This window comes from Polistes dominula, unplaced genomic scaffold (genome assembly GCF_049000335.1).
Source record: "Polistes dominula isolate Pdom_NZ unplaced genomic scaffold, Pdom_raw_medaka contig_80, whole genome shotgun sequence".
NCBI classification, from domain to species: domain Eukaryota; kingdom Metazoa; phylum Arthropoda; class Insecta; order Hymenoptera; family Vespidae; genus Polistes; species Polistes dominula.
In genome coordinates, this window is record NW_028301111.1 from 2,883,619 (window position 1) to 2,898,970 (window position 15,352).

A 15,352-nucleotide genomic window follows, 5' to 3' on the forward strand; every position below is an offset into this window, starting at 1 on the left:
ATAATTGTTGATAATTAATTGATAAAAACAAATGCATTTCGAAGAATAATTATTTCAAACTAAAAATAATTAAAATAGATTCAAAATTTGAAATAATATTGTAGTATTAAATAATTAATAATAATTAAAATAAAATATTACAAATATTAAATTTATTAAAATTATATTAAAAACAAATAAAAAATTAAATATTAATAATAATTAAAATAAAATATTGAAAATATTAAATTTATTAAAATTATATTTAAAAAAATTAAAAATCAAATATTAATAATAATAATAATAAAAATAAAATATTACAAATATTAAAACATTAAACGTTAAACGAATGGAAACTGGGGGGGTTAAGGATGGAGGGTGAATTGGTTTTATTTTAATTCATAAAAAAAGAAAAAAATGTTGAACAAATATTTCTTTTCTTTTTTTTTTCTTTTTTCTTCTTCAATTTTTTTTCTTTTTTTTTTTTTAATATAGAGATTTGTTTTTATTTTATTATTTAAGATAAAAGAAGAAAAAAGCCGAATTGTGCAATTGCATTTTCAAAAAAATTCAACGAATTATCAATCAAATGAAATTACTAAACGCATTTTTTGTGCGTGTGCTGGTATAACTATTTATATTTATTTATTTATTTATTTTTTATTTATATTTTATTGGTCATTCAACTTGCTACTTAAAAACTATTTTAATATTTAAATCGAGGTGGTTGTTTTTTTTCTTTTTTTTTTTTTTTAATCTGACGATCGGATTGTCTCGATCGATCTCGTATTTATTTTATTTTTATTTTATTTATTCTTCGTACATTCGTCTTACGTGATTATTAATTATTAATTATTAATTATTAATTATTAATTATAATTACTATTAATATTATATTATTATTATTATTTTGTTTCTTGTCGTTATAATAAAATATTTCTTTTTTTTTTGTCAGACATCTTCCTTTCTTTCTTTCTTTCTTTCTTTCTTTCATGCTTTCTTTCTTTAGTTATCGTAATTTATTTATTTATTTATTTATTTATTTATATATAATAATAATTTGTCTAACTAAATATCACAAAACACACCAATCATAATAAATTGTATCTGACCATGAGAAGTAAAATGCAGAACAGTAAATATTATCTTTCAAACTTGGGATAGAAAAATTGTATTTTGTTTTTTTTTATGCATTAAAAATTTAAACTAATTTTTTTGTTTCCTTTAAAAATTATTGCAAATACAATTTTGCATTACATGCATGCACAACGTGGTGGAAATTCACCTAATTGTTCAATCATTTGTTTTTTTTTTTTTTTTAAATGTAACTTTCGAATTTTTCTTTTTTTTCTATGTTTTATTCGTTTCAGTTTTTTTTTTTTTTCAATTTTTTTTATTTCTTTATTTGTTACTTCTTATTATTATTTATTTATTTAATTTATTTGTTTGTTTATTCAACACTAGTCGCGAGAAAAAGTAGATATGAGATAATAATTCTAAATCGATACGAAGGCCACGTGAAACTATATAATCCGCGTAATAAGATGTTTTTATTTTTATTTTTTTGTTTATTTGTTTGTTTGTTTATTTATTTGTTTGTTCGATCCTTCGTATAAAAAGGGCACGGATATACATTAATAATATCTTTTTTTTTTGTTTACTAATTTCGCATTCTCACATAGTCATACCATTTCATTTCAATTCATTCATTTATTTATGGCTACGCAAAAAAACCTAACCTAAAAATTTTCCATTTCTTCTTATTATACGAGGTGTGAAGAAGAAGAAAAAAAAACATACAAATATGATTGGTTTCGATTATTCGAATGAATTTATCAATGAATTAATAACGAATACATTTGTTGATTAAATATAATGAATTATTTTTACAATAACAATTTGTTAACAAAATCTCATGAATTATTTTCACAAGAAAAGATTTGTTGATAAAATTTAATGAATTATTTTTGCAACAACAATTTGTTGATAAAATCTGATGAATTATTTTCACAAGAAAAGATTTGTTGATAAAATCTGATGAATTATTTTTGCAACAACAATTTGTTGATAAAATCTGATGAATTATTTTCACAAGAAAAGATTTGTTGATAAAATTAATTGAATTACTTTTGCAACAACAATTTGTTGATAAAATCTGATGAATAATTTTCACAAAAAAAGATTTGTTGATTAAAATATTTCAATTTTTATGAATTATTTGCATAAATTTTCTTCGAATATCGAACAACACCCTCTGTTTCATTTCTTTCTTTTCTTTTCTTTTTTTTTGTTGATCACACCCTGTATAATAATATAAAATGATTCTCACACACATCATCGAATCCATTGATTCATCATCACAGAAAAGCAGTATATATAATTATATACATATACTATTATATTATATTTACAGAGACGTTTCATTTTTTTTTTATTATTTTTCTATTTTCTTTTGTTTTGTTTTGTTTTTTTTTTTTTCTTCAAAATTACGAGTACGCGCCATATTCCGATACTACTGATGATGATTAATATGATAATTATGATGATTATAATGATGATGATGAATGATGATGACAACGACGACAATTAACGACGATTATTTATGAATGATAAGACATGATTGATAATTAATTTATTATGATAGTAATAAAATTAATGTAAAAATAAAATTCATAATTACAAATGGTAAAACTTTCGATCGTATTAATCAAAAGAATTCATTGATAAACAAAAGAAACAAAAAAAGAGAAAAAAAGAGAGAGAGAGAGAGAGAGAACTATGTTGCATAATGCATTTAAACAAACAAACAAGAATTTACAATTATTATTACAAAATGATATAAAAATCGTTTTACTTTATATGAATAAATTCTTTTTTTTATGCAATATAATTTTATAAATAACATAATTATAAATATGTTAAATATATTATTATAATATATTATTTATATATTTATCTTATAATTATTTTTTTATAATCAAATAATTTACGGTACAAAATAATTCTGACAATTTTTATTAATATTATTTCATAACTATTACTATATTAACAAAAGTATCATTGTTTAATTAAATATTTTTTTTCATTTTTTTTTTTTTACAACAAATTACTAAATAAAAACATAAAATTTATACTGATCAATCTTTTACTTCTAATTTATTTTATAATTTCAATTATCAATGAGAAATGTTGTTGATGAACTGTTTAATTAATTTGTAAATTAAATTGAAAAAATTGAAACCCTCCATTTCCTCATCCCTTCTTAACCCTTTCCCTAATTGAAAACGATTTTTATATCAACAAATATAATCACTATAATATATTTGAAAGCGTTATCCTCGAATAACTTGTCAAATGATATTTTTGTAATACACTTTAAGATACATACAAAAGAAAAAATAATAGTAAGAAATATTGTAAATACTATTGTAAACATTTTTAAACAATAAAATGGAACAAATTATGAAGAAATATGAAATTTGTGGGAAACAAGTTAGGCGATTAATTGATTCCCATGACACCAAACACTCTCAATGTTATTCACCATTTTCCTAACCTGTATTAATCAATTTCTATGTGTTTTATGTATATCTTTGTGTGTATTTTCGTGCACTGTATATGTATATTTATGTATATTATGTAAGAATATATATATATGTATACTATAAATGCATGTACATATGTGTAATGTCTGTATATTTATATATATATATATATACCTAACCTAACCTAGAAGTGTATACAAGTGTTAACGTAGTTTAAAACGCAACTTTTACGATATAATATTTTGTTAATAGGACAATATTATTAAGATAATAATTATTAATTTATTTATACAATGCAATTAATTTGCTAATATTATTAAATATCCTGAGATTCGAAACTGTATAATTAATTGTTTGTCGATGAAACTTTACAATTAGCCAAATATTTTTTACCGGCAAAGAGAAGAAAGGACAAAAATAAGAGAAAAATTAGCTTTTTTCGATTAATCGTATTTTTTTGTTTTTTTTTCTTTTTGTTTTTTTTTTTTATCATTCTCGTTAATATTTTACGATTTAAAACGTTTCCACGAAATTATTATTATTATTATTAATCGAGATAACTATTTTTCTATGATTTTTACAAATTTTTTTCTCGTGGTCTTATTTTTTCTTTTTATACGAAACTCTTCCCCCTCCTCATTCTTTTTTTTTCTTTCCACCAATCCGCTTGTATCACCGCCATCATTCAATTCTATCGTAGTTTGTACATAATTCTATCTTCTTTTAATTATACTTATTATATGACTATACATACTTTTTAATAATAATAACAATAATAATAATAAAACTGTGAAATCTTCTTTAGTTGTTGTATTTTTTTTTATATCTCCGGTCAAACACACATATACACACGTACACTTACAGACACACGCACAAAGAGTCATCGTTAAAAAAATTGATCATCCAATCACGAGATTTCATTATTTGGCCCTTTGGAGAATCATCAATGAATTTTTATTTCAAACTTTCATTTTATTTTACGTTCTTGTTATTAAATTATTATTATTATTATTATTATTATTATTATTATTATTATTATTATTAATTACGTGTATATATATATATATATTGTAAATGTAATTATTGAGTGACCAAATTTGGACCAGCAATGATTCATATTTCTTCTAACTTCTTTCTTTGTTTTTTGTTTCTTTTTATCTTTCTTTCTCTCTCTCTTTTTCTATTTTCTATAGAGGAACCATAAACGTTAAATTGGAATAATATTTAAGAATAATTCTAATAATAATAGTCTTAATAATAATAATCAGAAGAAGAAGAAGAAGAAGAAGAAGAATAAAATAATAGTTCAACAATAAAAGTTGATATTTTATTTATATATATTTTATATTAGAATGCAATTATAGAAAAATTCTTTAAAAATGCATAACAATTTATTATGCACCACACTTATGTATTATTTCCCCCTTTCCTTTTTCTATTTCTATTTCTTTTTCCAATTTTTCCAAAAAACAAACATTTCCAAATTACTGATATAAAAAAAAACAAAAAACAAGCCAACATTTCCTATTATCTTCTCCCACTCCTTTCTGTCCCTACTCCTTTCTACCCCCACTCTTTCCTAACCTCTTTCTATATATATATTATTATTATTTTCTTCCTATTGTATTTTTGCATTCCTTCTAATTAAACATTTTGTCATAATTAATTGAAAAAAAGAAAAAAGAAATATATTTAGATGAATAATCTAAATTATTTAGTTGATTTGAATTTTTCTTCTACAATTTTTGTTCTTCTTCTTCTTCTTCTTCTTCTTCTTCTTCTTCTTCATTCTTTTTCTTTGTTCTTTTTCTTATTTTCTAAACGTTATTCGTTTCAGCAAAATCCTTGTTGGCAACTTCATCATCCTTCGAACTTCTTCCTGACCTAAATTTTCTATAGAGGGAAATGAGCGGCATTACCAAAAGCAACGCCCCACTTAAAGCGATGAAGAAGCCGGCCAAGTAGAAGGGGAGATCGTATGATCCGGTGATGTCATAGAGCCACCCTGAAAGAATAAAGAACGGGGATCAATAAGGTCGAAGGTTTTATTTAATTCACAAATTTCAATACTTAAAGCTATTCAACTTATTTATTCATCATTCAAAAGTTACTTAATTGTTCAAAGTAATATAATCTGAATCCCTTTGATAAATGATTTAATATTGTTATCTCTTCTCCTTAGTCTTCCTAGTAACTTTTTTTAGTTAACACTTTCTCACATTTATTCAATAGAATCAATAAAGTGTGGATCAATTTATTGGTTCTGAATATTCATCATTAAAAAGTTACTAAAACATTCTAACCTAATTATATCTGAATCTTTGAAAAAGATTGGAAATAGTATTATGAAAATAGGGGATGATGATTTAATATTGTTATTTCTTCTTTTATTCTCCCTAGTTACTTTTTTTTAGTTAACACTTTCTCACATTTATTCAATATTATCAAAAAATAATGTGAAATGAGTCTTTTTGTTGACTAATTGGAATCAAAACAAGTACTCTGTTTTAGTAACTTTAGTGCTTCACACAAAAAAAAGGAAACTAGAATAATAATACCATTGAAAATAATAACAAATTAAAATGATTTCAAAAACTTTAAACAGAAAACATAAAAAATCCTTCAATTAAAAATCTTTCCTCACAAATATATTATAAACTTTAATATGACCCAATAATCTTTAGTAAAACTTTAACCTAACTTTTTGTCAAACTAACTTTAAATACTCAAAATCTTTCAAACTAAAATCACTTAAAATTAAGAAGAACAAGAAAACAACTTCTAAATAAGTTAATAATAATTACTATAAACATATTTACCAGCTAATGGTGGACCCATGAGATTAGCAACACCTTGAACTAAAAGTAAAAGTCCATAGGCATTGGTAAATCTTTCAATAGTGATCATTTCGACGAGTATGATACTTGTAAGACTATAATTCGCCGAGATGAATAGACCAAAGGCACCAGATATTAAACATAGCATAATATAATTATTGACGACCAATGGTATCATAGCTGTGACACCACCACAAAGTATCATACAACCTGCATACACGATGGAAGCATTAGCCCAATCTCTGTCACCAGCCCAACCAAGAATAATCTGAAAATTCATTCAATATGAATTAAATATTAACCATCATTCACCATTTAACACGTTCCCCATTTATGGTACACATTTAAACTTAACCAATCAGGCCTCATCAGGCCATAAAAATGATACAAGTTGAACAAAAACCTATCTTGACAGGGAACGTGTTAACAAGAAAACATAATAAATAATAAAATATTAATTACCTCGCCGATCATGTTGGCAATACCAATAACCGAAATCAAAATGGAAGCGTCTGTCTCGCTGAAACCCATCTCAATTGCATTGTCCGTCAAATAAACGTACGGTACGTCATACCAAGTATGTAAAAGAAAATTACTAATAGCAAAATGTAAAAATCTTGGATCAGCAAAGTGAGAGAAATCCAACATGTCGACAATCAAGTCCCAAAATTCCCAAAGACCGGCGTACCAGACCAATTTAGTCTTGGCTATGGTGGTCATTGAATTCCTATAAATATCAGGACAACTGGATGCTCTTAAACGATACCTGTTGATGTTTAACATGGCACCCCTGTAAGTAAGACTATGCCTGTGCATCCTGATATCTTTCAAATAGGCTGTTGGTAATCTTCTAGGATGTTCCATGGTACTCGAACGACGCAATGGACTATCAGAGTTAATCTTTTTCATCCACCATAGATACGTAGCGTCAGCCTGTTTTCCCAATTCTTTTTCATCCTCCTTCAAATTAGGATCCTTTCGTTCGTCATTTTTAAAATCTGTTAAAGGACTAGGTGTTGGTACAAATCTAGCCGATGGTATGCTGATTTGATCATGCAACGCACCGGAATCGCTAAAACTTTTAGATGATATCAATAAATTTGGATAATTTTGTAACAAAACGTTGTAAACGTTTTTACGATTGCTCAACAATTCCAACGTTTCCAACGGTACTTTTTCACCGTTCTTAACGAAAGTCGGTAAACTGACCAAACTTGAGAATAATTTATCGTCACTGATGTTCTCTTCCTCTTGGGTACGAAAATTTTCAATGATCATAGCATTGGCTGATGCAAAACTTCTTTTAGTGTCACCGTGTGGCGTTTGAGTCGTAGTATTGGCTGAACTACTTGCGGAAAATGAATCGGCACTTGAACTTTGCATTCTTGATCTTTTCTTCTCACGATTTTTCCTCCTCTCTTCAGTTTTAGCTTTAGCTCTGGTTGTTGTCCATTCAGGATCTCGCATGAGGAAACCACAGACGGCCAAATTTAGAATCAAACCGGATAATATCAGCATGGTTCCTCTCCAACCAAATTCATCCAAAAGATATTGGGTTAACGGGGCAAATATAAAAGTACCAATGCCGCTACCACAAACTGACAATCCCGTAGCGAATGATCTCTTCTTATCAAAATAATATGCCACGATAACGACAGCAGCAACGAAACACAATGACAATCCAAAACCTGATACCACCCCAAACGTGAATATCAATAAACCCATTGATTGGGTTAACGAACTGACGATAAAACCAACAGTTGCTAACACACTACCAGCTACTGATACTCTTCTACAACCATAACGATCCGTAAGAAAACTTGCAATTGGTCCTGACAGTAACGGCATTGCCATGAAAAGGCTACCAATCCATGCTGTTTTCGATTTACCAGCACCGAAATAATTTAAAAATTCCACATAAATAACACCGAACGAAAATGTAATACCATCGGCAATAAGATTGACCATGAAAGATGCAGCAACTACGACCCAACCCCAACCACCGTCAGGTGGTCTGGCTTCACAAAATTGATCTAACGTTGAATTGTCCTCTGAACTGTTGGTTGTTGATGTTGAAATTGATGGACTAGGATGTTGTGGCTGTTGTTGCTGTTTTTGTTTGCCATTCGATAAATTATTTTGTTGTTTTTTAGAATCTTTGTTAAATTGTACATGATGTTGTTGTTTTTCTTCCCTAGGTGGTTTACCATTGACCAATCTTTCCGTACTTTTTTCTGTAGGTGACTGACAATCACCCTTAGACGATATTCTCGTTGGTGACACAAAATTCGTATTCCTTTCGCTGAATACATTTTTTTTCATTTTTTGCGGACTTGAAGTATCATCCTTGTAAAAACTAATCGGTCTTTTTGGTGAATTACTCGCAGTATTATCCGTCAATAATTCATCTTTAGCTTCTTGACGTATCCTGGATCCTGGTTCTAACCATTGATCGTTGCTTTTATCCACGAGCCTTTTAGCTTCGCTATTATTATCATTAAAATTATTAACAACGTTTGAAGTATTATTCTCCAAAAATACTTCAACCAATTCCTGTCCACCCCCAGGACCACCACCATCGTCCTTGTTGTCTATCCTTTCATCCAAACATTTTCCAAACTTTTTATTATCATCGGCAATATCAATTACGATTTGTCGATTTTTATTATCCGAATCTGACACACCGATATTACCAAACATATTTTTCATCCTGCTCTTGAACTTGACCCAGTCGGCCATATTGACTAACACACACTCACACACACACTGTAAGAAAACGTAAGAAACTTTTTTTCTTCTTCTTGATCAATTCAATTTATATCCCAATTGTGTGATTTTTCTAAAGACATCCAATGATCATCAGCAGCAGCAGCAGAACACTAAAACTAACTTAAACTCACTCACACACTTAACTTCGATGTTTATTCCTCTTATTATTATTATTATTATTATTTTTAATTGATCGTGAATTTTGTTTAAAGTAAAATGTAAAAAAAGATGAGGAAAATTGCGTGATCCCACTTCTTCTTATTCTTGTATTTCAAACTCTGCAAAATCTTGACGATGTTTTGTATTTTCGATTGGATTATGGTTTTAGTATTATTTCGTATAAATAATTAAAAAAAAAAAAAAAACAGGAAAACAAAAAACAAAAGATAAAAATAAAAAAATCTATTGAAAAATCTCTTTTTTTTTTTTTGCACAAACTCAGGAAACAATTTCAGAAGTCAGATTTAAATTTAATAATAATACCGATTTAGTTTCGTCCTTGATTTAAACAACGGTAAACATGGCCACTCGTACAACTGCTTGTTAAACTGACGACGCAACGGCAACAACAACAACGCGGACGCGGACGCGTACGCGACGTAATACGAGAATACGATGATGACGAAGATGACGACAACGACGACGATGATGATGATGATGATGATATTGTTGTTGTTGTTGTCAATGTCTGTTGGACGCAACTGTCCCTTCGTATTCGCCACAATCGTCCAGTGTACACCATTGCAACAAACACCTTCAAAAATTTGGTAAGTCCTTTTTAATTGGTCATCTTTATATTGTTGTTTATTATTATTATTAAACTGATAGTTTGTTGTTTTGATGATATTTTGATTTTTCAGGACCACCACCTTCTTCTCCTCCTCCTCCGCTGAACGATCATCAACCCAGGCACCCATGCGGCGAATGATACTTTTTCGGATCTAATTTTGTATACTGAAAATAAACACAAATTAATTTAATATTATTATTTGTTTATATATATATATATATTTGTTATTACAAATAATTATATTAGAATTTGTTTGATTTGTTTAGTTAGTTGGTAGGTTGGTTAGTTGGTGGATTGTTTGTTCGTTTGTTTGGTTAGTTGTTTGATTGTCTTATAAATAAATATCAATGTTTAAACTTTATTTTATTATTTTATTTTAGAGAGAGAGAGAGAGAGAGAAAAGGGGTAGCCAGATAATAATTAGTTTATGTAAATTAATATAATATAATAAATCGAGCAATAATTGAACCTAACCTAAAATAATATTTTAAATTTCTTTCGAGGATTATTTAATTTTGTATTTTTATTTAAAGCAAAAAATAACACCCCATTACTTTAAATAAAAAAAATAAATCGTGAAATAAATTAACCTAAACCTAACCCTATTTCCAATTTCTTCCTAGGATTATTTGACAATTATTTCATTCAAAATTGATATAATCTAAGGATGTATATCTCAAATGAACCATTAAATTATTTAATAATAAATATTTTCTGTCTGACATAATCACAAATTAGAAATTTCCTAAGATTTTCTAGCTCAGTTTGAGGATACATTTTTTGATTATTTTAGAAGTAACGAGAAGATATCCGGCTTCTGACATTTCGTAACCGGCCTGAGTTGTATGCTGTTGGCTCGAGTTAGACTCGGCGATTATAAATGAAGTTCATTGTGTATGAGTTGCTATCAATTTAAGGATTTAACGTTGGCCACAGAGTCACGTGGTTTTTATCTTGAGATACACATAGTAGTAACCAACTATCCTCCACCACCTCCTCCACCTCCACCTCCTCCTCCTCCTCACGTCTACTTCTTCTTCTTCATCGTCATCATCATCATCATCATCATCATCATCGTCAGCATCTTTTACTATTACTATTTTTAACCAATCATCTTGTTCCTTCTTCCTTCCGTATTTGTAATCATCATTTTTGTAACAATCATTTGACACCAGTTAACAAACACAAATTTTCAAATCAATTCATTTAATACTAATTTAATTAAGCTTATAAATATGAGCCTAATGATGATGACGATGAATATAGGAGAGAGACAAATAATTGGAAATGAAATGCAACGTGTATTTTAGGGTTCTTAACTTTTCAACTATCGTTGGAAAATTGTGCCAAGAATTTTACTATAATCAACGAATTATTTATAACTATGGAAAAAGATTAACTGTATATCATAGTTTAATATCTGACCCACCTGCAAAAATCTATCAAATTTATTTATACACGTTTCTTAGAATTTCACGAATTATTTATGTATTTCAAATAATATTGTATTTGTTTTTTTGTTCTTTTTTGTTTTTTTTTTTTTAATATCAATAAAAATGTAAAAAAAAAAAAAAAATCTAATTTTCAAACTATTTAGTTAATTATCATGATAAACAAAATAATATCACAATTAAAAGATAAAATATACACGAAAAATCTGAAGAAGAAAAAAAGAAACGTACGACGTGAATATAGCCAAATAATCGAATTCTAATACAGTGCCCATCTATTGCAAAATTACACTACCTAAACACCTAAATAACCTCTAAATATTTACATCCTTCAATTAACAATAAAAAAATACAAAATAAATCACGATAAAAACTATCCTGTGTACTAAATTGAAAAGAATCAAACAAAATAAAATAAATTTCATTCAATAATTTCGAAATTCATGAGAAATCAACAATGTAACACTACATTTTTATATATACAGTAAAATATAATAAATAAAAATGAAAGATTTATATAATAATGACATGTCATTGTTTTGAACAATTGCTCTCAAGTGTCATCAAAATCTTGATTAATAATCCAAGATGCTTAAATACATGAAACACAGGATAGTGGTAGTGATGATGGTTGTTCCTGGTTCATTAAAAATGGACACCAAGTGACCTACTTTCTTTCGGTTAATATAAAGCAGTGTATTTTCGAGTATACGAAAGCTTTGTTATCATAGTAGAAAACGGAGATAAATTAAGTGGATTCTCTCTTCAACAAGAATATACCCAAATGTTATTATACTTATGTACAACTTGTATTTTGTTACATGAAAACGAACATAACCAAGAAAAACTTCCCCCTAAAAAAAAAAAAAAAAAAAAAAAATACAAATCAAACATAACTAAACAAAAACAAATGTATTTCGTATTACAAATTAACATAAAACTCGTATAAACAAATAAATAAAATAAATGCTACTTAAGAATGAAACCCTTTTTTTCCAATTGACTTGTGGCAAAGTAATTAGGATTCTAACCTCAAAAAAAAAAAATTGGACTAATTAAAAGATAAATTAATTAAATAAATAACTGTATAAATAATAAATTAGAAATAAATAAATAAACAAAAATATATTTAACAATAAATAAATAAATGCAAGTTTACAATGAAACCCAGATTTTTTTTTCGAACTAATTTTTGGCACACAAAAATAAGGCACCTAACCTGAATAAAAAAAAAATAAAAAAAAATTTCTATGAACAATTGAAAGCTAAATAAATTGTTTAACAAATAAAGAAGTGAGGATGCTTAAAAGACACGTTTTTACGTCTCGATTACTCGATTGTACGATAAAATGAAAATAAATTGAAGAGAAGAGGTGTACAATGTGTGTGTATAATGAAAGAAGAAGAAGAAGACAGGAGTATAGTAAAAGCACACAAAAGACCTTGAGACTATAGGGAGCAACTGGATGCAATCGGTAGATCATGAAGAACACTATTGTGTGATCACTTTAAAGGTATCGACACCTTTGAACATAAGCTAACTGATATACACGAACGTTTATCGAGAAAACTTTCTAAAGATAACACACCATGATGTTGTTCTATTATACATTCAATTGAAAATTGAAAAAAAAATTCAAATAGGAAAACTTATTTTTCGATAATATTATCAAAGATATTCTATTTGTCAATTTAAAATAGATTATTAGTGTTATTATATTTAATATGTATATGTGTGCTGTAGATATATATATATATATATTTGTGTTATTGATTTTTTTCTATTTGTTTGAAAATTATTTACTCAGTAAATATTAATATATTATTATATATTATATGTATATATTTATATTATATTTATATTTAATTTTATATAATTTATTAATAATTAATAAATTTATTTAATTAATAAATTAATTATATTTGTATTTATATAATTAAATAAACATTTTATATATATATATATATATATATATATATATATATATATTTATTTTATAGATAATAATTTTTAATATAATAATTAAGTTGTGTATTTAATTTTAAATAATTAAAAATTTCAAATACAATCTTAATTTATATTAAGTATAATAAAATTTATTATAGATATTAAATTAATAAATACAAAATGTAAAGTGTGAAACATAGGAGTGACACTAAAAATGATATCATTCTTTTATCATTTTTTTTTTTTGGCCTTGATACCAAAAGATTGTAGTCTTTTTTTTTCCTAATTCAAAAATCACAAAGTTTGTATGTTCCGTGCGTGCCTGAATTTTAATTCATTTAACGAAACAATCAATGCTCGTTATCAAATACAACACACATACACACACCTCATATTTTATTCTTGTTTATTATTTAAACGTGATCATTTCACATTTTATTTATTATTATTATTATTATTAACAAACATAATTTGTTCGTGCAAATTTATTTCAATGCAACAGAAAGAAGAAAAAAAAGGAAGACTTTTTTTTTTTTTTACTTAAATTTTTTAGATAAATTTAAAGTGATAGATATTTTAATAATTATTAATAATAATAATAATAATAGAACGTATCAATTTGATATTGGATTATAATGAAAGAATATAAAATAAAAATGAAAATCGGAAGAGATAAAAAAAAAAGAAGAAAAAAAAAGAAAAGAAAGAAGAAGAAACATGATTCGAGATCGTCCAGAAATAGAATCATCTAATAATTATTTTCGATAAAAATGAGATAACAAATGTACGTACGAATGAACCTAAGAGTTCGTTTTATACTCGTTGTGTTGTGTTGTTATCTCACTTTGATGAATATTTATTTTCGTGTCACACATTTCTTCATCGTCATAACCGGGGCAACGATCTTACACTCAATCGTACGATTTTTTTATTTACGAAAATAAAAAAAAAACATACACATATATATTTAATAAATAAATTTAAAAAAAATAATATAAACGTAAAGAAACAATTGAAAATAATCAGAAAATTAAAAGACAATGTACCATAACGAACATAACACAAAAACACGCACAAAAAATGAAATAAAATTAATCAAATGATCATCAGTTGATTGGTTCATTGATTTATAAACAATAAATATATAATTAATAAATTAATAAAAAATAAAATAGGCAAAGATATCTAAAAAAATTGAAAAGAAAACGTAACTGTTACGAACATAACCCTAAGACACTTATAAAAAATGAAATAAAATTAATCAAATGATCGAAATTGATTGATTCGTTGATTTATAAATAAAAAAATATATAATTAATTAATAAAAAATGATTTAGAGACAAAAAAAAGAAAAAAACGTACCAGAACGAACAGAACACAACCCTAACACAACCCCCCATAATAAACATGGCGTTTCATTCATAAATCAAAACATTGTTTGATTTATAAATGAAAAAATATATCTAATTAATAATTAAATAATTATTTAAACCAAAAACGAAGAAAAGATGATAAAAAATCAAAATAGGAAAGTAAAAACGTACCATAATGAACAAAATCTCAAAAACACAACACAAAAATATAAAACCAAATGATCAAAGTTGTTGGTTGTTAACTTGTTACACGTTCACTCGAAATACTTGTAATGGAAAGAAAAATACGAATACAGCAATTTTATACACAAAATCAATCAAGGGTGGGGGGGTACAATTTTTGTTTTTTCAAATACAACTAATCCAAGTCCAAAATTCAAAGAACAATGTAACACACACAGTTGATACAAAACTAACACTGTAAACTTTTTAAAGATGCACCAATAATCATCGTTTTGTTAGAGTTTGTAAAATGATTCATAAATCAAATTTGGTTTTAGTTTTAAACGAATTATTGAGTGCACTTAGTAACAATCCAAGTCCAAAGTTGAAAGAGCAATTTAGCACAAGCACACAATTGATACAAAACTATCACTGCAAACTTTTTGAAGATGTACCAATAATCATCGTTTTGTTAGAGTTTGTAAAATGATTCATAAA

The 15,352-nt window shown here is 26.3% G+C and overlaps 1 protein-coding gene and 1 long non-coding RNA gene across 2 annotated transcripts; one reads left to right on the forward strand and one right to left on the reverse strand.

Annotated features, from left to right (window-relative positions):
- Window positions 1-607: 607 nt before the first annotated feature.
- LOC107069563 (monocarboxylate transporter 9) lies at window positions 608-9,100 on the reverse strand. The gene is made up of 3 exons (XM_015326994.2): window positions 6,824-9,100; window positions 6,344-6,629; window positions 608-5,529 (listed from the first exon to the last, which is right to left on the reverse strand). Exons 1-3 carry the CDS (start codon window positions 9,098-9,100, stop codon window positions 5,342-5,344), a joined length of 2,751 nt encoding a protein of 916 aa, XP_015182480.2. The 3' UTR covers window positions 608-5,341.
- Window positions 9,101-9,759: 659 nt separating this feature from the next.
- Window positions 9,760-10,110, forward strand: LOC149031144 (uncharacterized). Its single transcript, XR_016177981.1, has 2 exons — window positions 9,760-9,897; window positions 9,991-10,110. It is a non-coding gene; the product is annotated as an uncharacterized LOC149031144 (long non-coding RNA).
- Window positions 10,111-15,352: the final 5,242 nt, after the last annotated feature.